The 22,637-nt window shown below is 39.8% G+C and overlaps 1 protein-coding gene across 8 annotated transcripts in view; it reads right to left on the bottom strand.

Moving 5' to 3' along the window:
* Nucleotides 1-335: 335 nt before the first annotated feature.
* Nucleotides 336-22,637, bottom strand: part of CSDE1 (cold shock domain containing E1) — a 71,289-nt gene continuing 48,987 nt past the window's right edge. For all 8 annotated transcript variants that reach the window (XM_089685418.1, XM_089685425.1, XM_089685421.1 and 5 more), the window contains 7 exons: nt 22,479-22,591; nt 21,057-21,176; nt 18,329-18,427; nt 11,793-11,971; nt 7,989-8,152; nt 3,617-3,749; nt 336-1,643 (listed from right to left, as the gene is read on the bottom strand). In XM_089685418.1, coding sequence (XP_089541544.1) covers nt 1,596-1,643; nt 3,617-3,749; nt 7,989-8,152; nt 11,793-11,971; nt 18,329-18,427; nt 21,057-21,176; nt 22,479-22,591 — 856 coding nt within the window. In that variant the 3' untranslated portion in view covers nt 336-1,595. The remainder of the gene's footprint in view (nt 1,644-3,616; nt 3,750-7,988; nt 8,153-11,792; nt 11,972-18,328; nt 18,428-21,056; nt 21,177-22,478; nt 22,592-22,637) is intronic.

Genomic DNA, 22,637 nt, shown 5'->3' with positions numbered 1-22,637 from the left:
AAAAAAAAAAAGTGTATCCTAGAAACCTGAAGACTTGGTAGCAAAGGACAGTTGTGTAAATGCTATATATGTTCAAATTATTACGATCTGTTGAGTGTCGGTATTTACATTTAGATGTGCATTGACAAAAGTTGAATTGCACTACATGTTCAAATTGCTTTTAGAACACACCCTATTTGATAGTGTCAATGTTGTCTCAACATAATTGTGGTTTTGTTGTCCACACGTCCGTAAATTAATGTACCCAATTTTGCCTATGCTCATTTTGTGATTGAAAGTTACTGGCTGACAATATGCATCAAGTATAGTTAAATAAAAGACCAGGGATTTCAAAATTAAATTGGTAAAACTTTATTCTATTTTTCAATTTTTTTGCCATTAAACAGAAAATCTGGAGCCAAGTTTTTGTTTTTACAAAGGTAGGTCTCTTAACAGAAGAACCCCTAAATCACAGAAGTAGAAAAAAAATAGAAAAACACAAGAACTCTTCCATCAATCCAGGAAGAAATAAATCTTGATCTTTCTGGTTTAAAATACTTTGAATAAATGTACTTCCTGGCTTGAGAATTTGTGATGGGCAGCAAAATCTTACTGGAGGGGAAAGCGGGAAAAGGCTTCAAAGTTAGAGCCACAGACCTGCCTGGGAAATGGCAGGTTAGAGAAAGAAAAAAGAAAAAAAAAAAACCCAATTGTCTATTTATGCTGATGCAAAGATCAGTATAGCTATGAAAAGCCTAAAGAATTAATGGTATGAGTGGTTTTTGTAAACTGAATAAAATAAAATTGAGGCACATTTTATTTTCCTTTACATTTCATGAACATTTAGAAGCTGCCCATGGAAGCAGCAAAAAAGAAAAAAAACGAAAAAAAAAAACCCTGTGCGTTTTCAAAGATTTTTAAACTTCACACTGATGGCACATGTCACCCTTGAGGATATCTGCAGTTCTAAAGTCATAACAGGAAAAAAAAAAAAAAAAAAAAAAAAAATGCTTTCAATTCTAAACAGCTTCGGTTCATTCACTTGAATAAAATATTCAAAATCTTGATATATAAAAAAGTGAGCATTTGGCTGTCATTCAATGAAAAAGGAGCGCTTCAAAGCATTGCTGAATAGAATATATTCCACCATCAGTATGTGGTCCTCTTGCAGAAGGGAGAGAAAAAAAAAAATGCAGTAAAGGAGGTAGAATATATGCTAAACAGTGTCAAGTGCAGAATTTCAAAGGGTTAAGTCACACTTTTATAAATCGGACATAAGGGGGGAGAAAAAAAAAAAAAATAATAAGGTTGTGTGTTAAGATGCACAATTCAAATCAAAGCTTCTTTAAAAGGAAACAGAATATACTAAGGCTTCAACTTAAATTCTCACTTGCAAATGTGCATAATTTAAAAAAAAATAAACGAAAAACAAAAGGATTGGTTTCTCAGGAATTTTCCCCGAGATGAACGCAAGATGGAAGGTGTTAAAAATAGATGTAACTGTTATATAGAAAATCTCCAATTTCAGGGGCAGCAAAGAGAGATGTTGCTCTTCGCAATACCCCATGGTATTATACTTGATTAGGTAATGTGCTTTTGTGGATGGGAAAAAAAATTCAGTCGATGGCACCAGCTTGACGGATCTTTCTCTCTGTGCCAAATCCCTGTATGGGTAAAAATGTGAAAAACAATTAAGCCAGATGCATGTCAAATCAAGCACTCACACGAATATCTAATAGAAACCAACTGCTTTAGGACACAATCCTAAACCTAGAAAAATAGATTGAGGACATATGGCTAAAACCTTTTTAATAGGTACTCTGCTGGATTAGACCACAGAGCTCCCAATGGCCAGAATGCATTCAGATGAAATAAATGGCTGAAGGGGGCCAATATGTGTGTCAACTTGCAGCAAATTCCAAAAAGCAAGAGTATACAGGATTCTGGCATTGGCATTTTAATTTTGAAAGTTTTGCTGCATTCTGGATGGTAAAACCCTACTAGTTAGCTCAAATCTTTTGGCTATGTACAAAACAAACCTGGTTAGTGTGGAAGAAAAAAAAAGACTGGTAAAGCATTTTTCATACACAAGCCCCCTATATTAGTGCAGTTCTGGGTTGCTGGACACCTCAGCTATTCTCCTACAACCTATAGTATCTTGGAAACACATATTTAAGAGAAAAGTGAAATGGCATACTAAAATTACCTAAAAACACCCTTTTCAACACATGTAACTTGTGATCATACACCAGGTGAGAGCTCATCCTGCATCCAGGTACCCACCCCATGCTGCAGTCTGGTTTTGTTTACATTTAATAAATCTAAGCCTTTAGTTTGCCTGGTACTGAACATTCACGTCATATACTACAACAGACTGCCTGATCATTAGCAGATCAAGGAGTAGTCCATTAAGGCCCGGTATACATATGTTTGAGTTTGTATAACAGCAGTGTGAACAGCAAGCTTGAAGCCCTTAAAAAGGCACTCTTCAGCTCGTTTAGAAACTATTAACTGCTTCCGCGCCGCCCTATAGCAGAAATACTGCTACAGGGCGGCAAGGGTGTGCAAAACCACACACCCAACCACACACACAATTTTGCAGTTCCGTCTCAGCTGTCAATCACCGGGTTCCAGACGGTGATTCCTCGCCAGCACCTGGTGATCACCGACAGAGGAGAGACCTGTGTCTAAAACACAGAACTCTCCCGTCAGCTCCTGCGCCCTGCTTTGTATGGCTCTGCGTAGTTGTGCGGATTGGATGCTGTTCAAACCGCACCCAGTCCGCATATATGTGAACCGGCACTTAAAACTATAAGCTTGAATGACGTTCTATCTGAACAAGCTCAAACACGCACCTTGCAGGGGTAATAGCGTCAAGAAACACAACGTTGTTAGTGCAAACAGAAATGGCCTTGATGGGTTCAAAAAGGTGGTTTCTGAAGTGTTGGGAGAACCAAAATTGAGATTCACAGAGTTACAGTGGAGCAAACATGGCAGTTAAGCTGCACTAAGGTGCTGACGAAAGAAAGGGATGCCAACAGTCTCTGGAACACTGTTTCAGGCACAGAACTGACCCTTAATGGTGCCGAAGACCAAAAGCTGAACCAGGCCCACATGTAAGGAGAGTATCTGTCCCAATGGATAATTTCCTCAGGCGAAAACCTCTCGCATTGCACCAAGCAAAGCATGATGTCCATGTTGGGAGAGACTTTGCATATAGGAAACTTGCTAGCTTTAGGCTTTCAAGGCTAAACTGTTGCCTGAAGATCACAAGCCAGGCTGTAGTTGCACAAAGTCTACCCAAGTTCGGGTAGGGCACTCTGAGTCCGGCTTAAGAAATGCAGATTTGGCTAACTCAGTAGTATGGATCCGGATTAAAGAAACAGAAGCTAGCAAAATGGTTGGACTTCCTGGACACCAGCAAAAACAGACATACTGGAAAGTAAGAGGGGTTATCCTAGGCTAGCCTATACCATTTGTTTGCCATTGTCCAATTTTCTTACATGTGTCCATAAAACCCAACAGTTTAAGCCCCCTGTATGCCTCAATGGTCAGGAAAGAAAACATTTTTTAAAATTTAGATAAAAGATATTTAAGTTAAACATCCAAGTCAGACCAATACAAAAACTCCACACACCTTTGTGTTATCCGGACCTCTAGGCTGACGCAGGACCATAAGACGGGGTGCACTGGCATCATCCAACGTTATGCTCTTTAGCCGACTCACCAGCCTGTCAGGACGTGGGGCTGCTACCATTTCAGGGCCTTTGCTGAGAGGGAAAAAAAATAGAATTGAAAACCTTATTTAATAGATTAATCTTTTTTTTGTGCATTATACAATCTTAATAGAATTGTAAGGCATTCCATTACAGCATACTTGCATGCATCATCAATGGCGTTTTTGTACTTACCATAAAATCATGCAGGAACACATGCATTTACTGACTAGTGGATTATACAGTTAATTGAGGGAAAAAAAAAAAAAGTTGCTCCAGTTTAGGCCTACCCCTAGTTTTGTGGATAAGTACCAAGAGCATGATCACAGACACAAAAGGGGGTGTGGATCTCTGTCTCTGCACCAGACTCCAAGAAATGGATTTTACAGTAGGTGCAAACGTCACAAAATGTCTTCTCATGTTGAAAGAATAGGAATTTGGATTCTGTTGAAATATCAAAAACAGTCGAACTAGTGGGTGGGCAAAAAGGAACAAAAAACCCGGTAACAGGCTCACAAGAGCTGGGGACTGCCTGCAGCTCAGGAGGCATCTGAAGGATCTTATGCCCAAATGCTGGCAATCTTAATACAGGGTGGCACCTTAATACAATAAGTTTTTCTTCAAGCAATTTGTGCTCACCTTATATCTCCAGCTAAACCATTTAATTGGATATCGGTTATGGTAAGCATTGCAGCCGATTTGAAATAATTTTAACTGCAGTATAAGTTATCTTCATATCAATTCTCTGGTGGAGGATTCTCCATGTCATATATACCCAACTAAATCATTGATTAGAAGCCAAAATAAGCTTTGGGGATATTTCAAAATAGACAAGTAACATTTGTTCTTGACCTTAGATTCCAAGCTTATTGGATTGTCCTGTGTACAATATTCTAAATCAATTCATGCCAAGGTACACGTTGAGCTTTGAATATCTGGCTGTAGAGAGATCACGTGGTCGAGTCGCATAGCCTTTGTTATATGCTACTGAGTTACTGTTCGTTTCCTACACTACATTTTTAGACAGTTTGTCCTATTTCATTAATATTTGAAAATAAATGCTGGCTTGAATTTCTAACTATTATGGTTGATGAGATCATTGTACTGCTATTTGTTGATCAATAATCAATTATATTTTTAATTACCATTTTGCACTGATTTTTATTATTAATATATATTTTTGCACATTATTGCTTTTTATTATCTTCGAATTAGCACAAAGTTGATTTATGAAAATTAGTAAGGAAATCGCCTTAATTCCACATCCCCACATGTTTTCATAAAATATATACGGATTATTTTTTCAGAGCTAAACGTTCTGACAGACCTTCCACCCAATACTGGCATCTGCAGGAGTGTAAAAATTACCTGTTAGCAGTCTCACAAACATGAACATAAGCTTGAAACTGAATAGCCCAGAAAGCATTGACACTTTGGATGAGTGGGACTTAAGGGCAAGGTTTCACCTTTCCCGGGTAACACAGATCTGAGAAATGAATGAACGAATCAACCTAGACATATGGGATCAAGAAGCAACCTGACCCTTGCGAGGAACCAAAGGGAGAACAAAACAGGGACTCAAGACCGTCAAAATAAAATACATTCAAACAGCTCTAACATCCAAAGAGTGAAGCACCCTCTCCTTAGGATGCTTGGGATAAGAAGAAATCAACATAATGTTCCCCTTCACAGACAAATATCTGCAAACACCTACAGGTAAAGGGCCTATTCTTCCAGATTTACAGTAGCTGTTGATAGCTGGGAAAGTCTGCCTGCCTATCTTCCACACCAGAAGGGGGTCTTCAGGATCTGGGTTCAAAGGTACTTAAGGTTTTACTGAGGTTGCACCAGTTCGGTTGAACTGCTTTTATTGTTGTATTAGGAGGATGGTAAAGGAGGTGATTGAAGAATCCAAAGTAAAAAACTAGCCAGGACATTAGCTAAAAAAAAAAAAAAAAAAAAAAGCCCCACCACACACAACACATACATGATTCAAAATGGGGTGATAATTTTGGGGTGGGAGGTTTGGCACTCAAGGACAATGTTCTCAAAGCTTTGCCAGTGTACATACACTTGAAGGCACCAGCCTATAACCTACAGTCTATGAATTTCAAGCAGTACAATTAAAGCAGTTATAAAGCCTAAACATTTTCTACCTTAAAAAGGCATTCCTTGCATTAAAAAGGTAAAAAAAAAAAAAAAAATGTTTAGGCATAAGTTGCTCCTCTCATCCAATTTTTACATACCCAAGACCTCATTTGATCTGGTGCAGTGCCCATCTGCAGCTTTTCTTCTGCCTCACGTTCTGTTCTCACTGGCTTTCCTGAGGCTGCAGGGGCCACTGGCTCCCGTTGCTGTCATTCAAAGCCAGTGACAAGGGAGCAGGAGGCAGGGCCAAGTCCTGCTGTCTATGTCCATAGATGCACACATCAGGACTCAGAGCGAGCCTGCATGAGTGCCCACACACAAAGCACCTTTCTATGGGGGAACTCGCCAGAAAGGAGGAGCCGGGAGGAGCCAGCAGGAGACCCAAGAAGAGTAGGATCAGGGTCGCAAGTAGAGGGAGCCTCCCTCTGACCGCCATCTAGGAAGGTGTATATGAATGCGGATATTCCTTTTTATGTTTCTGAGTAGGATTATTTTTGCGTAATAGAGGCACATTAGTTTTACTGCACTATGAGAAGCATCTCCTAGATTGTAAACTCCAAGGAGCAGGGCCCTCCTATCCATCTTGCATTGAACTGTATTGTTGCTATATTATCTCATGTTATATTGTAAAGCACTGAGCAAACTGTTGGCGCTATATAAATCCTGTATAATAAGTTTTATTTTACATGACATTGTTCTGATACCGCTATGGGAATGGCTTACTGACCTAAGTGGAATCTGGGTCCTGGTTATGATATAAAGGTCCGGATGGAGCCACATCTATATACAGCCAAAGACCCACTATAATAAGGGGTTTTATCTGGCAAGCCTCCATTTTGCACATGTGGTGGTCCGGTCACGTTGATGATTTGTTGGATGAAAAGAAGAACATCATTGATATTGTATTCAAGAAACGGATGTCTTTTTTCACGAATTGCTTGTGGAAGTTATCACTCACATGGACTCACACTACACGATAATTATGTTTGTTTAAACAGAACTTTTCTTTTACACATAGCACAACATTTAATTGCTCTTTAATTTTATTGAGAGGATGTCCTCCTAAAGTGTTTGCAGCTTTGTACACATTGTGAAAGTGGGGAATTTGCGTAGGTAAATTTATTAGCAAAAAGTAAAAAAAAAACCGCCAGTGGTGATTAAAATACCCTCAAAAGAGAGCTGGCCAACACTAACAATATAAAACGCTGATGAGCAGAAAAAGCTGGGCAAATCAGAAGTTAACAATCACGGATATAATGTACTGATCTGTTATAATAAAATTAGGTTTTATTACAAAGTAAAAAGGAGGGCAACATAAAAATATGTTGTGATAGGAGTGTGATATTCGACAGTCTTGAATAAACTAATTCATCAATATCTGGTTCGATGGATGTAGCAGCAATGCTCAATGAATTCTCAAGGTGCTTATCAGATATTTTGGTTCTAATTTTGCCCCTTCATGTGCTTAATCTTTGAAAATATCTGCTCACAAATAATAGGGTTTGCAGAAAATTGATGACACGAATAAGGCATTACTTTGAAGAGTGGGATATTGTTCTTTGGGAAGATAAAACTTAAAGTCCAGTAAAGAGATGCTGTCAAATTTTGTGTCGGCTGCATGTGTTCACCGCATTCATAGTTGTCTTGGGCCACAAGTTTTACACTCCTGGCGTACAGTGCAATTGCCAGTTAAAGTAGCAAAGTGCTGAATAGCGAAAAAAAAAATGCCCTAGTCGTGAAGAGTTAAAACCTTCTGGTGGGCAATGATTGAGAGAAAACACAACCTGTCCTTAGGACAGACTGACATTGTTCAGAAAGCCATGCAGCTAGCTACAAGGCTCTCTTCTGAAAACCATCTAAAAAGGCAAGGTATGCTTTTGAATTGTGAAGGCATAACATAGTAGGGTTTTCTCAAATTTGACTGCAAAATTGGAAGTGCACTTTAAAACATCAATCAAGTAGCAGTTTACGGAGTTGCAAAGCCGATAATAAAAAAAATATTCTGGTACCTTTGTAAGCTGTACATAAAAATACAGTCTAAAAAAACTACAGCTCAGCGGTTTACATTTCTGCCTGGAGTTGAGCTTTAATGGAGGCAGAAAAAAACCACAAGCAAAAACAAAGCCACACAAATAAGTGAATTACCTTAATAATGTAACATTACAACCGCTACATTTCCCAGTTCGCTGATTAAGAATAACTGAGAATTCCACCTCATCCCCTGCCTGCAACTCTACTCCATCTTGGATTTCCTTTACGTGGAAGAAAAGTTTCTTGCTGTCACCGATTTCATAGTTAATGAAGCCAAACTAAAAAGAGAAAAAAAAAGACAAATAAGCTAGACTCAACAGCTCAATAATGTGGTAACATTTACTCACGTGATTTTACACAATGCATTTACATTTTCAAATTCAATTAAAAGCTTAAAAGTGATACTTTACCAGTTACATTCAAGCAAAAATACAGTAACTAATGCAGACATATGCAATTTCCTCCCCACACACTTTGTATAAAGCCTATTGGCATGAATGTACTTTGCTTAACACAATTATAGGGTATACAGGGTATGCTAGAGAAGCCCGGGGCGACTGATGACCAGGGAGCACTTAAAATGAGACAAAGATAAATAATTTCAGAACTTTTTCCATCTTTAATGTAACCTATAAACTGCAGAACTCAGTTGAACAACAAACTGAAATCCTTTAGGTGAAGGGAAGTAAAAATAAAAAAACTAAAATATGGTTGCATAAGTGTGCACACCCTTAAACTAATACTTTGTTGTAACACCTTTTGATTTTATTCCAGCACTCAGTCTTTTGGATATGAGTATCAGCATGGCACATCTTGACTTGACAATATTTGCCCTCTTCCTTGCAAAAACACTCAAAATTTGTCGAGATTGCGAGGCCATCTCCTGTGCATAGCAATTTCAGATCACACCACAGATTTTCAATTCAGGTCTGGGCTCTGGCTGGGCCATTTCAAAACTTTAATCTTCTGGTGAAGCCATTCTTTTGTTGATTTGGATGTATGCTTTGGGTCATTGTCATGCTGAAAGATGAAGTTCCTCTTCATGTTCAGCTTTCTAGCAGAAGCCTGAAGGTTTTGTGCCAATATTGACTGGTATTTGCAACTGTTCATCTGGAACTGGGGCTTTAGTCAAGGTAAAGGGAATTATGAAGAAAAACAGCCCCAAAGCATGATGCTACCACCACCATGCTTCACTGTGGGTATGGTGTTCTTTTGGTGATGTGCAGTGTTGTATTTGCGTCAAACATCTTTTGGAATTATGGCCAAAAAGTTAGACCTTGGTTTCATCAGAGCTCAACACATTTTCCCACATGCTTTTGGGAAACTTCAGATCTGTTTCTGCAAAATTTAGCCGGGCTTGTATGTTTTACTTCGCAAGAAAAGGCTTCAGTCTTTCCACTACCTCATAGCCCAGACATATGAAGAATATGGGAGATTGCTGTCACATGGTACAACACATCCAGTACTTGGCAGATATTCCTGCAGCTCCTTTAATGTTGCTGTAGGGCCTATTGGCAGCCTCCCAGACCAGTTTTCTTCTCGTTTTTTGATCAATTTTGGAGGGACGTCCAGTTCTTGGTAATGTCACGGTTGTGCCATATTTTGTCCACTTGATGACTGCCTTCACTGTGTTCCATGGTATCGCTATCGAATGACTTAGAAATTATTTTGTACCCTTCTCCTGACTGATACCTTTTAACAATGAGATCCCTCTGATGCTTTGGAAGCTCTCTGCGGACCATGGCTTTTGCTGTAGGATGCGACTAAGAAAATGTCAGGAAAGACCTACTAGAACAGCTGAACTTTATTTGGGGTTAATCAGAGGCACTTTATATGATGGCGGGTGTGTACGGACTCCTATTTAACATTATTTTGAAAGCAATTGCTTAATTCTGAACACAGCTACATCCCCAGTTATAAGAGGGCATGCACAATTATGCATTTTAGTTTATGTTTACTTTTCCCCTAAAAGATTTGTTTGTTTTTCAATTGAGGTGTAAAGTTTATAGGTCACATTAAAAGGTGGAACAAGTTCTGAAATGATTTATCTGTCATATTTTACACATCACAGAAACCTGACATTTTAAACGGGCGTGTAGACTTTTTAGATCCACTGTGCATAACTTCCGCCTGGCAGTACTAGGGTCATTTGCTCGAATCCCAACCATGGCACCACCTGCTTGGGGTTTGCATGTTCTTCCTGTGCATGTGTGGGTTTCCTCCCACACTCCAAAGACATTATTGTAGGTTAATTGGATCCTGTCTAAATTGGTCCTAGTATGTATGAATGTAAGTTAGGGACTTTAGATTGTATGTCCCTTGACGGGGTAAGGGACTGATGTGAATGTGCAATATATATGTAAAGCGCCGCATAAGTTGACACCGCTATATAAGTACCTGTAATAAATCCTATATACACACACACATACACACACACTTTTTTTTATATAAATATATACACATGCACACACACACACGCTCAAAAAAGTATTCATACCCCTTGAAATTTTCAAAATTTTGTCAGGTTACAACCAAAAATGTAAATTTTATTGGGATTTTATGTGATAGTTCAACACTAATCGGTCAGATTGGATGGAGAGCGTCTGTGAGCAGCAATTTAAGTCTTGCCAGAGATTCTCAATTGGATTTAGGTCTGGACTTTGACTGGACTATTCTAACACATGAATATGCTTTGATCTAAACCATTCCATTGTAGCTCTGGCTGTAGGTTTAGGGTCATTATCCTGCTGGAAAGTGAACCTCCGCCCCAGACTCAAGTCTTTTGCAGACTAAAAGGTTTTCTTCTAAGATTGCCCTGTATTTGGCTCGCTCCATCCATCTTCCATCAACTCTAAATAGCTTCCCTGTCCCTGCTGAAGATAAGTATCCCCACAACATGATACTGCCACCACCATGTTTCACGGTTGGGGTGGTGTGTGCAGGGTGATGTGTGGTGTTTGTTTTCCGACACACACAGTTTTGCTTTTAGAGTAAAAAGTAAAAAATTTGGTCTCATCTGACCAGAGGACCTTCTTCCACGTTTACTGTGCCCCCACATGGCTTCTAGCAAACTGAAAACATGACTTCTTATGGCTTTCTTTCAACAATGGCTTTCTTCTTGCCACTCTCCCATAAAAGGTCAGATTTGTGGAGTGCATGACTAATAGTTGTCCTTTGGACAGATTCTCCCACCTGAGCTGTGGATCTCTGCAACTCCTCTAGAGTTACCAGGGGCCTCCTGGTTGCTTCTCTGATTAAAGCTCTCCTTGCACGACCTGTCAGTTTATTTGGATGGCCATGTTTTAGTAGGTTTTGCAGTTGTGCTATACTTTTTCCATTTTCAAATGATGGATTGAACAGTGATGTTCAAATCTTGGGATTTTTTTTTTTTAATAATCTAACCCTGCTTTAAACTTCTCCACAACGCTATTCCTGTCTGGTGTGTCTTTTGGCCTTCATGATGCGGTTTGTTCACTAATGTTCTCCAACAAACCTCTGAGAGCTTCATAGAACAGCTGTATTTATACTGAGATTAAATTACACACAGGTGGACTCTATTTACTAAATTATGTGGCTTCTGAAGGCAATTGGTTTCACTAGATTTTAGTTAGGTGTATCAGAGTAAAGGACTCTGGATACAGATGCACACCACACTTTCTAGATATTTGTAAAAAATGTTGAAAACCATTGATCATTTTCTTCCACTTGACAATTATGTGCCACTTTCTGTTGGTCCGTCACATAAAATCCCAATTATACAATTAAAAAGGCAGGGCTTAATTCTTAAAGGAATTTGAGGCCTTGTGTTAAACCAAACACTCCACAAATATGTCAATGAGCATTATGAAATCTCTTGCAACTTATATTTGATAAACATTATCACTAACATAAGAGATATTCACTAACTGGAGAACTCACCTGATCTTTTACACATTCAACAGTACCCCTACGTAGTGGCTCAATATTGCAGGCCATTGTCTGCCCATTTTGGCTTAGGACACAGAGCTGGAATTTGACAGTTTCTCCTTTTTGAAGGCAGTCTGCTTTGTTTGACATTCCCACGATACCAAAAGGGATAAGACGTCCTTTCATGCTAGCTGGAAAACATATTGAGAACACTGAAGCAAAGACTGAAACCACATGTTCAAGATCTTCTTAGAGCTCCAAGTTACATTTATATAACCATGTAGCCTCCCTAGCGGTCTGATTATGTCCATATTTCTGTGCTCAAAGCGGTACTTTTTTTGCATGGAAATATGTAGTTGTTTTTATTGTAGGCCTGTAACTTTTAGGAATAACTCACTGAAATCTGTCCAAACAAGAGTCTAGTAAACATTCCGGGTATTGTAAAATTTGAAACATGAAATCAAATTATAATTTAATACATAATCATAAAAAATAAAAAATGTAATTCAATAATTAAATCAAACCAAAAACACTGAAATTTGAAATATAGCGCCAAGTTCGCACATCAATGAGCAAAGTCGCAAAATCGTTTTCAGTGTATGACGAATTTCCCCACGAATCATTATCACTCAATTCTGCAAGTAGTTCTAATTTACTATCACTGTTCTCTAGCTGGTCTAAAACCGCTTTTGACCTAAAGGGACGCTTTTTGAACGCCATGGACTTCTCAGTTTTAAGGCAGAAAGAACAGTAAAAATGCAGGCAGGGCACAGGACAAAGCACTAGGGACAAAATGTATGTGAAATGGTTTGATACAGTAATGTTTTACTATGTGATTTTAGTGTATTTAGTGAATGTCACTTTTACAATTTTCAAAATTCCCGCCAATTCCGTCCCTGTATGTCCTGACTTCGCAGGGAACGGAACCCAGAAGACGGGTGCCGGCATCGGCCGGAGGACATTGCCGGGGACACTGCAGGGGGGACATCGCGGGAGCGCAGGACAAGGTAAGTGAAGAAGAGATCCCGGATCAGCGCCGCAGTGTATTCCCGAGTGTAGCTCGGGGTTACCGCTTGTGGTGCTGAAACTTTACCCCGAGCTACACTCGGGAATACCTCCAGGGAGGTTAAAAGCACTGCAGCAAAGACACCTCTGTTATAACAGTTTGATCATGCTCTTGGTACTGCTTTGCAAACAGAGGGGTGGGACCTCCGTCCCTCAATGAACTACAAAAAAGGATAAAGCTAAAAAATACAAACCTGGGCACTCATCCACTACGTCTGTGACTCCTCAGTTTGTAGCAAACAAAACCAAGGAATGGATGGGAGGGTGTCCGGTACTGTGTATGGAATGTACAATGTGTGTACAATTAGGCAAGTGAATATTTTCACCAACTCATAATTTTTATGCATATTGTCCAATTTCAAGCTGTATAAACTTAAATGCTTATTGGATTTAAGCATATCAGGTGATGTGTATTTGTGTGAAGAAGGGTGTGGCCTAAGGAGATCAACACCCTATATCAAGGTGTGCATAATTTTTAGGCAGCTTTTCCTTAGGCAAAATGGGCCAAATAAACATTTACCGACTCTGAAAAGTTAAAAATTTTAGGGGAGATCTTTATCATGAGGAATATGGTTGGGGGGTGAATTGCACTGAGCAGTTCATTTTGGTGGTACTTTGTAAAGTGGTCTGTGCGTTACAGCTTGTTTACATTAGTAGTTGGGGTGTAGTAAAACCCCTTGCCTGAGCTGCAGTTTTATCACATCCCAAACACTCCCCCTTTGACACTAAACAGGCTGAACTGCTGGAATACTGACACTCAGTGGCTGAATATCTCCTTGCCATGGGAATTCTGCCATACTGAAGTTTCTATCTGCCAAACCCAGCTCTGATGAAGAAGGGAGCACCCTTCGAAACGCGTTAGCCTTCATACCCCCCCCTTTTTGATTTACCTGTAACCCTGTTTGGATTATGGTTACTTATGCCTGTTATACAATCATTTTGTGAGCATATTTCCTCATTAATAAAATTAGTCACCATTTATTGAGGTAATGCGCAAGGTTTGTGCGCTCTTTCATCTTCCTCTACTCCCCCTTTAGCTGCAGAGGCATGCTGTGGTCACAATGCTTTGGCTTGTGGCCAATTCTAGATCCTTATTACTGGGGGCTTGCTAGTAAATTTATTTTTTGATAAATAAAAAAAAAAAAAGTGCACTCCGAATATCTTTGATCTCCATGTTGTTCAGGTAGATCTCCACCTACTAAAAAGGTTGCCTACCCCTGCCCTAGGCAATACAAGGTTGGGTGGAGAAGCCCTAAAGGATGGGAAATCAACTAAAGGAATAAGTGTGAGCATCACCACTTGGGCAAAGATTTGATTCAGGAGCCTTGTATAAAAAAAAAAAGTTAAATGTACCCTTGGATATGGACATTAAGGGTATAAGAAAGTGTCTAATATAGCGCTACAAAGCGCTGTGATTTTTTTTCTCAGCCGTGTTAAGGGCTACACCAAGTGTGAATAGATGGAAAGTATAAAACATCACATTGTTTTTGCTATTAGGTTAGAAAATATGAGAGTTAGTGGCAGGTCTATGGGAGACCTGGCAGGAGATATGACAGGTGTACAGGAGACCACCTAGGTGCCTAGTTACTGCAGTAATTTCAATAGATATTTTAAGGAATGGCATGACGGGACATGTATCCCTAAGCATACAAAGGTCCCTGTATAGGATTTTGTGCAGAGTAGGATTTGGCCCTTGTAATTCTCCCTAAAGTGGAAGGAGATGGCACTCCTTGAAATTAAGCTACAAAGTGGTGTAGGAAAACAGTCTACTTTTGTAAGGTAGCAAGATGGATTAGGCAGTATTTAGTAGAGAGGACAGCGTTGGGCACAGTTTACCTCCTAAAATTTAGAGAAGAGTTCACATCTCTATTCCAAGCCAGGAGATGTCAGACAACCCCTCCCCTCAACTACAGGGATGGAGGTAAACTTTCAACGAGTACAAGGCTTCAATAAGGTGGGCTTTGAGGTGGAGGGTCTGCCATGAAAAAGGACCTACAGTACAGTAGAGGCGGCCTAGAGATCAGATCACATAGTAGGATATGAACCCCTTTTACCTCAGTAGCTACATCAAAATATTCCTCAAAGGAAGTCCCAATAAGATGAAAGGCATGCCTGAACGGCACACATCCCGAGCCTGATCCATGGAGCAAGCCTTTAGCCATAAAATTCCACACATGCGCAGAAAGTAATTACATTCTGGAGATTTGACAAATCACACTCTCCATGGCATCTACACAGAATATCAGAGCTGGAGACATAAGCTTTATATCAGGAGATGGCTCACAATTTAAGTTGTGAAGTACTTCAATCCAATATGACAGTCTGGACATTAGCTGATTACAGGTAGGATCTTTCAAAGCAAAAAGGAGGACTTCAAAAGTCTCCAAATACCAGTTAACTGAGTCCTTAAATGAGGGAATGCCCTCAATAGAAACATTAGATTTCTATATTTAATAAAAAGGTGTTATTTGTACTGCACCATTGGAGTTTTACCTTTTTACTCTTTCATAGCCAATGTCTCTGGAAGAGAGAAGCAAGGATTGTGGATATACTGATATTGGCATACTTTTTACTTGGGAGTTTTTCAAAGCAATATATGCCAACCATGAGAGTGGGAGGCATGGGAATTTGATGAGTGTACACCCAAAAGGGGGAACGCTTTTTCTTGAACACGTGGCGATTCAGGTTTGGCAAACAAATAGAAGATTATCATGTTGGAATGAATTTATGGACTTTCATGAATTAGTCAATTATTAATTTGTTTATTAACAGCACCATTGAATCACTTATGGTTCATTTGTTGTTTGTAAGAAACAGATTGTTTAGTAGCTTGGAATGGCAAGATCCAGAGTGGGAACAGTCCATTTTTAATTAAATTCCACTTCTATAGTGTACAAGGCAAAATTGAGCATTTATGGCTATTAGCGACTGACTTTTCCAGAAATACAGAGGGAGCCCAAAAAAATGTACACACTTCAACAGTTATCTATGCCCTTTTAAAACCTGAACCAAATTATGGCAGCATTGTGTAGTATTAGGTTTCATCCATTCGCACATCCATTTTACAGGCCATTCATGCGGTTTATGTGGATGAGCTATTTTACTTCCAGCAAGATGGTGTACCACCTCACGACCAACGAGACATTCTGCCAGAATGTTGGACCGTACATCGAGGTTCTATTGAATTCCCTTCACTTTCCCTGTACTTAACATCCTTCAATTCCTAGCTGTGGAGGAACACCAAGAATGTGGTGTACTGTAGCCTACACTGACTACACTGTAGTCCTGTGGACACTAGTCAATGTTGTTCATGCAGCAGTTCGCCAAATCAAAGAGTCTGGATGCTAATGGTGATCACTTTGATGATAGGATTAGGATGTACAAACTTCTTGTCCACATGTTTGCAATCCTCGACTGCAAAGAGAACGCACCAGAAAGGTCTGTTGTCAAAAGTTCTAAAAGGATGCTAGACTAGGGAGTGCGCTTGTAGAGGCTAAAGGCTGCTCGTTAAGTTTTTAGATGGTGCAAACTGAATCAATAAGAGCCAAAATAGTCTCCGTTTGGGAACGATGGCAAGACACTGCAAAAGACTCTTGGGCAGGATCATCCATAAAGGAGCGTCTTTAAAGCAGTCACCATTACCAACTTTTGCCACAAACAACCTATGCATTACTGTGTTCACGGTACATTAACATGCAGTGCCCCTTTCTATAAAAGTCTAACATTTTCAGTTACCAATTTCATTACCCTCCCCTCTGGAGGGGACAACCCCAAAATGCACAGTGAGGACAAAACAAAAAATGCTGACTATTTAAAAACGGAGGAATTTTTTTCTAGATTTTTTTTTTGTACCAAATGCACTGCTCAAAAAAGATAAAAGGAACACTTTTGAAAACACATCAGATCTCAATGGGGAAAAATATCATGCTGGATAACTATACGGATATGGACTGGGTAACGTGTTAGGAACGAAAAGATGCCCCATCGTTTGAATCCAGTCCTCTGATTTTCGGGGTGTCTTTGATGCAAATTAAAATTAGCAACCTACAAACTGAAAAATTAATGCAGCAGGCTAGACCATTTTGCTGAAGTTTCATTGCAGCAACTCAAAATGGTACTCAGTAGCGTGTATGGCCCCCACATGCTTGTATGCATGCCTGACGACGTCAGGCATGCTTCTAATAAGACAACGGATAGTGTCCTGGGGTATTTCAGCCCAGATCTGGATCAGGGCATCACTGAGCTCCTGGACAGGCTGAGTTGCAACCTGGCGGCGTCAGATGGACCAAAACAGGATATCCCAGAGGTGTTCTATTGGATTTAAGTCAGAGAAGTGTGGGGGCCATTCAATCGTATCAATTCCTTCATTCTCCAGGAACTGTTTTGAATACTCTCGCCACTTGGGGCCAGGCATTTTCATGCACCAAGAGGAACCCAGGATCCACTGCACTAGTGTAGGGTCTGACAATGGGTCCAAGGATTTAATTCCGATACCTAGTGGCAGTCAGGGTGCCATTGCCAAGGCTGTACAGGTCTGCGAGTCCCTCCATGGATATGCCTCCCCAGACCACCACCAAAATGGTCATGCTGAACGATGTTACAGGCAGCATAACAATCTCAACGGCTTCTCCAGACCCTTTCACGTCTGTCACATGTGCTCAGGGTGAACCTGCTCTCATCTGTGAAAAGCATAGGGCACCAGTGGCAGACCTGCCAATTCTGGTGTTCAATGGCAAATGCCAATCAAGCTTTATGGTGCCGGGCAGTGAGCACAGGGCCCAATAGAGGATGTCGGGCCCTCAGGCCACCGTCATGAAGTCTGATTGTTTGGTCAGAAACATTCACACCAGTGGCCTGCTGGAGGTCATTTTTTTTAGGGCTCTGGCAGTACTTATCCGGTTACTCCTTGCACAAAGGAGCAGATACTGGTCCTGCTGATAGGTTAATGACCTTCTACGGTCCTATCCAGCTCTCCTAGAGTCACTGCCTGTCTCCTGGAATCTCCTCCATGCTCTTGAGACTGTGCAGGGAGACAAAGCAAACATTCTGGCAATGGTACGTATTGATGTGCCATCCTGGAGGAGTTAGACTGCCTGTGCAACCTCTGTAGGATCCAGGTATGGCCTCATGCTACCAGTTGTGACACTGACCCTAGCCAAATGGAAAACTAGTGAAAAAACAGCAAAGATGAGTAGGGAAAAAAATGTCCATGACCTCCACGTGTAAAACCATTCCTGTTTTGGGGATCATCTCATTGTTGCCCATCTAGTGCACCTGTTAATTTCATTAACACCAAAACAGCTGAAAACTGTTGAACAACCCCCTCTGCTACTTAACTGACCAGATCAAAATCCCAGGAGTTTAACTGACTTCATGCTATACTCCAATTAAAAAGGGGTTCTTTATTTTTTTTTTTGAGCAGTGTATTAAAACATATCAAGTACAATTCTGGAAACTAAAAAAAAAATATATATATATAATACCTTGCTTGCTTGCATCTATGCTGGCTTCAGCTTCTGCTTCTGCTTCGGCTTCCTCAGCTTCTTTGGGAGTTTCCTCAGCTATTTTCTGCTTGTCAACAACTGAACAGAACAAAAAAAAAAAAAAAAAAATACACCTGCTGAAAATTCATTTTACAGCAAATCTTAACATTTACCCCACTAGAAAAACAAAACAAAAAAAAAAACCCCAAAACACTCAATAGGTCCTTCTCTATAATACCTTACTTCCTCATAATACAAACAAGCAAAGTATCCAAAATGTCTCAAAAATTATATAATATATATTATATTAATAGGGAGGGATCTGTTACCTGGAAAAAATGTTCACAAAATTTCCACAATCACCCTTCACAACTCTTACCAAAAATTTACAAAAACACACACCCCATATACTGTAGATGTGAACAATTCTTACCAAAGCAGAATTTGGCAAAGTTGGTATAGATGCTAGCAAAGTAATTATGCTCTCTCTACCTACAAGTGCGGTCTGTTCCTTTCTACTAAGAGCGGAGCTTGGCCCTGCTCTATACCAAACCTCTCCTTTATCATTTGCATGTTCAACCTGAAATGCCTGGTTTTGTTAGGAACACATTAAGATGTGATAGTTTAGGGCCTTTTTTGTATTTCTCATGCCAAATTAATAAGCAAGGGCAGCCTCATCTGTATGCAGTCATGTAACCTCAAAAAGGTGTCAAATGCATGGGTCATTTAAGACAAAAATACCATTACCTGAATGTCTTGCTTAATGGGGCACTACCACTAACATGATATATATATATATATATATATATATTCCCCCCCCCCCATTTTTCCAATTCTACAAGAAGGGAAAAAGAAACCCCAATACTGGCAGTTTTCACAGCTTACACTTAAGTCAGATCCATAAATATTGGAACATCGACACAATTCTAACATTTTTGGCTCTATACACCACCACCAGGTGATTGACTTGGCCATTGCAGAACATTCCACTTCTTTCCCTTAAAAAACTCTTTGGTTGCTTTTGCAGTATGCTTTGGGTCATTGTGCATCTGCACTGTGAAGCGGCGTCCAATGAGTTCTGAAGCATTTGGCTGAATAGGAGCAGATAATATTGCCCGAAACACTTCAGAATTCATCCTGCTGCTTTTGTCAGCAGTCACATCATCAATAAATACAAGAGAACCAGTTCCATTGGCAGCCATACATGCCCACGCCATGACACTACCACCACCATGCTTCACTGATGAGGTGGTATGCTTAGGATCATGAGCAGTTCCTTTCCTTCTCCATACTCTTCTCTTCCCATCACTCTGGTACAAGTTGATCTTGGTCTCATCTGTCCATAGGATGTTGTTCCAGAACTGTGAAGGTGTTTTTAGATGTCGTTTGGCAAACTCTAATCTGGCCTTCCTATTTTTGAGGCTCGCCAATGGTTTACATCTTGTGGTGAACCCTCTGTATTCACTCTGGTGAAGTCTTCTCTTGATTGTTGACTTTGACACACATACACCTACCTCCTGGAGAGTGTTCTTGATCTGGCCAACTGTTGTGAAGGGTGTTTTCTTCACCAGGGAAAGAATTCTTCGATCATCCACCACAGTTGTTTTCCGTGGTCTTCCGGGTCTTTTGGTGTTGCTGAGCTCACTGGTGCGTTCCTTCTTTTTAAGAATGTTACACACAGTTGTTTTGGCCACGCCTAATGTTTTTGCCATCTCTCTGATAGGTTTGTTTTGTTTTTTTCAGCCCAATGATGGCTTGCTTCACTGATAGTGACAGCTCTTTGGATCTCATCTTGAGAGTTGACAGCAACAGATTCCAAATGCAAATAGCATACTTGAAATTAACTCTGGACCTTTTATCGGCTCATTTTAATTGGGATAATGAGGGAATAACACACACCTGGCCATGGAACAGCTGAGAAGCCAATTGTCCCATTACTTTTGTCCCCTTAACAAGTGGGAGGCACATATGCAAACCGTTGTAATTCCTACACCGTTCACCTGATTTGGATGTAAATACCCTCAAATTAAAGCTGACAGTCTGCGGTTAAAGCACATCTTGTTTGCTTCATTTCAAATCCATTGTGGTGGTGTATAGAGCCAAAAATGTTAGAAGTGCATTGATGTCCCAATATTTATGACTGTATACCAAAGATCGTAGCATATAATGAACAGAGGTCATTAAAGCGTCTGTATATCTCTAACAAGATCTTGGGTCTTACCAAGTACAGTTTAAAGCAGAACATTAACTATTTTTAATCCTTATGCTGCTAGCATTAGCAAGTTTATTATAGTTATTAAATTTCAACTTTTTTTTTATTTCTTGATTTACATCCTGGTTCCCAGGCCTAGGTTATGGAAATGTCACATCACAGAAGTCATGTCATTTGTTTTTCTGTCATCTGGAGGAGGGATTTTCTGAGATAAGCACACCCTTTTGTCTGCATATTTGTGCGAAGGGAAGATGGAATCCAGGAAATGCTACCTGAATCATCTGCCCTTAATCACTTGGTAAAAGAAAGCATAGGAACATAGATGAGGTGTTGGCTTTGAATAATAAAAATGAATTAAAAAGCATTTTTGGCTTTTGGTGCTCAGATACATTTTAGTTCTGGTTTAATTTAGTCTTCAACACACACACATCAGGATTTTTTCTAAACAAATGTAAAATTTCAAACGTTAGTTTGCACATGCCCCACTAGATCAAACAGTTGCATTTAAAAACATACCTTCCTCTAGAAGCTCAATCATTCCCTGGTACTCAGTTTGTGTAGGGTCTACACTCCGCAGGGGCCGCACAACTTTTCCCCAGTACACTGTAGGATTCACTTCATCACTGGATCCATTAACTTGAGAGCCATCAAAAAGAAACCGTTATGAGTATAGAAAGCATGAATGGTCACAAGAGAAAAAAAAAGAAAAAAAAGACAATTTTCACACAAGGTTTGCTACTTGTAAGTAGGGCCATTTTGTAATTTTGTATCCCTTGCTGCTACAAAATCACTAATGCCAGTGATTAGCAGATCTGTAGACTGGTATTTAATTGTTATAGCAGCAGCAACAATGGCCAAGAAAGTTAATCTAGTGGTACTACATTAGACTGGCATCATTTGCTACAAAAAAACTCTCGTTTAGCGATCAGTAGCTAAGCCATAGAGGGGAGGACGGCAACTGTCACTGGCGGTCTTGTCTGCAACACAAAAACCGCTGCTAAAAAGCAAATGACCATTTTAAGGCAATCTGGGGCTTTTAAAACACTGCCAGCTGCTAGAGCAGCCAGGAGTGTAACGTTAATTTTTTGTGAAAGTGATACGGGTGCACACAATCTTAACACGTGGATTGCCGGTTTACTCAAAAAGGAACTTCATCTTTTATATTTTACCAAAAAAAGCATAATATATTAAGTCTATGTGCTCTAAAATTAACTATTGTATTTAAGTGTTCTTGCATGGCAAGACCACTTACTGTTATCTCACATATATTATTATAGCCAAATTTACCACCCTAATTCCTCCCACAGTTTTTACACTGCATAGACAGTAATATACCGAAACGTGCGGATTGTTCCCGATTGGTGTGCTATTACTTTGCGGAACGTTTCGCTGAATGGTTCACAAAATAATCGGTGTTTTTGTGGTGAAACTGGTCCCATAGGAATGAATGGCGGAGTGTTCAAAACTAGAGTGTGAGCTGAAAAATCAGGACATGATTTCTAAACTGCCATCACTCCCTCATTTTCAAGCCCACCTACACAAATCTTATATCAAAAAACGTTCAGCTATCCCTGCTGCCACTAAAAATGTCCACGGCTAAGCCATAGTCCTGATAGTTTTCACAATATGACAATTTGTTTGCAACTCACGCCGTCCACAAACAAATCACAGTTACTCAAGCCACTCCACCCAGTTACTCCACCCACTCCAGTTGTAGACTACTGGTGGAGGCAAGAACACTTCACACAATTTCCCCAGAAATTGTAGCTTTTCTAGTTTTTATTGAAATCTTGTGTTTCATAAATTGTTGCGCGCGCTAACATACATACAAAACAAAATATTTTGTTTTGTATGTATGTTAGCGCACGCAACAATTTATGAAACACAAGATTTCAATAAAAAATACAATAAAGTTAATTTTTTGTTTTATAATCTTACCTTGATGAACCTTTGTGACCCTTTCAGCGCTGATCTTGTTCCCCTTCCCTTTGGATAAGCAGTACTCCACCATATCTCCAAGGTCCAGCTTATCTACATCTCCAGAATACTCGCTTTATGGAAAAAATAAGACACACTATTATTAGAGATGGTTTACCC

Source organism: Staurois parvus, unplaced genomic scaffold (genome assembly GCF_062004578.1).
Source record: "Staurois parvus isolate SC_StPar_1 unplaced genomic scaffold, SC_StPar_1.0 ptg000375l, whole genome shotgun sequence".
Classification (NCBI taxonomy): domain Eukaryota; kingdom Metazoa; phylum Chordata; class Amphibia; order Anura; family Ranidae; genus Staurois; species Staurois parvus.
Note: the sequence above shows the minus strand (reverse complement) of the source record. Positions and strands in the feature narration are given on the sequence as shown.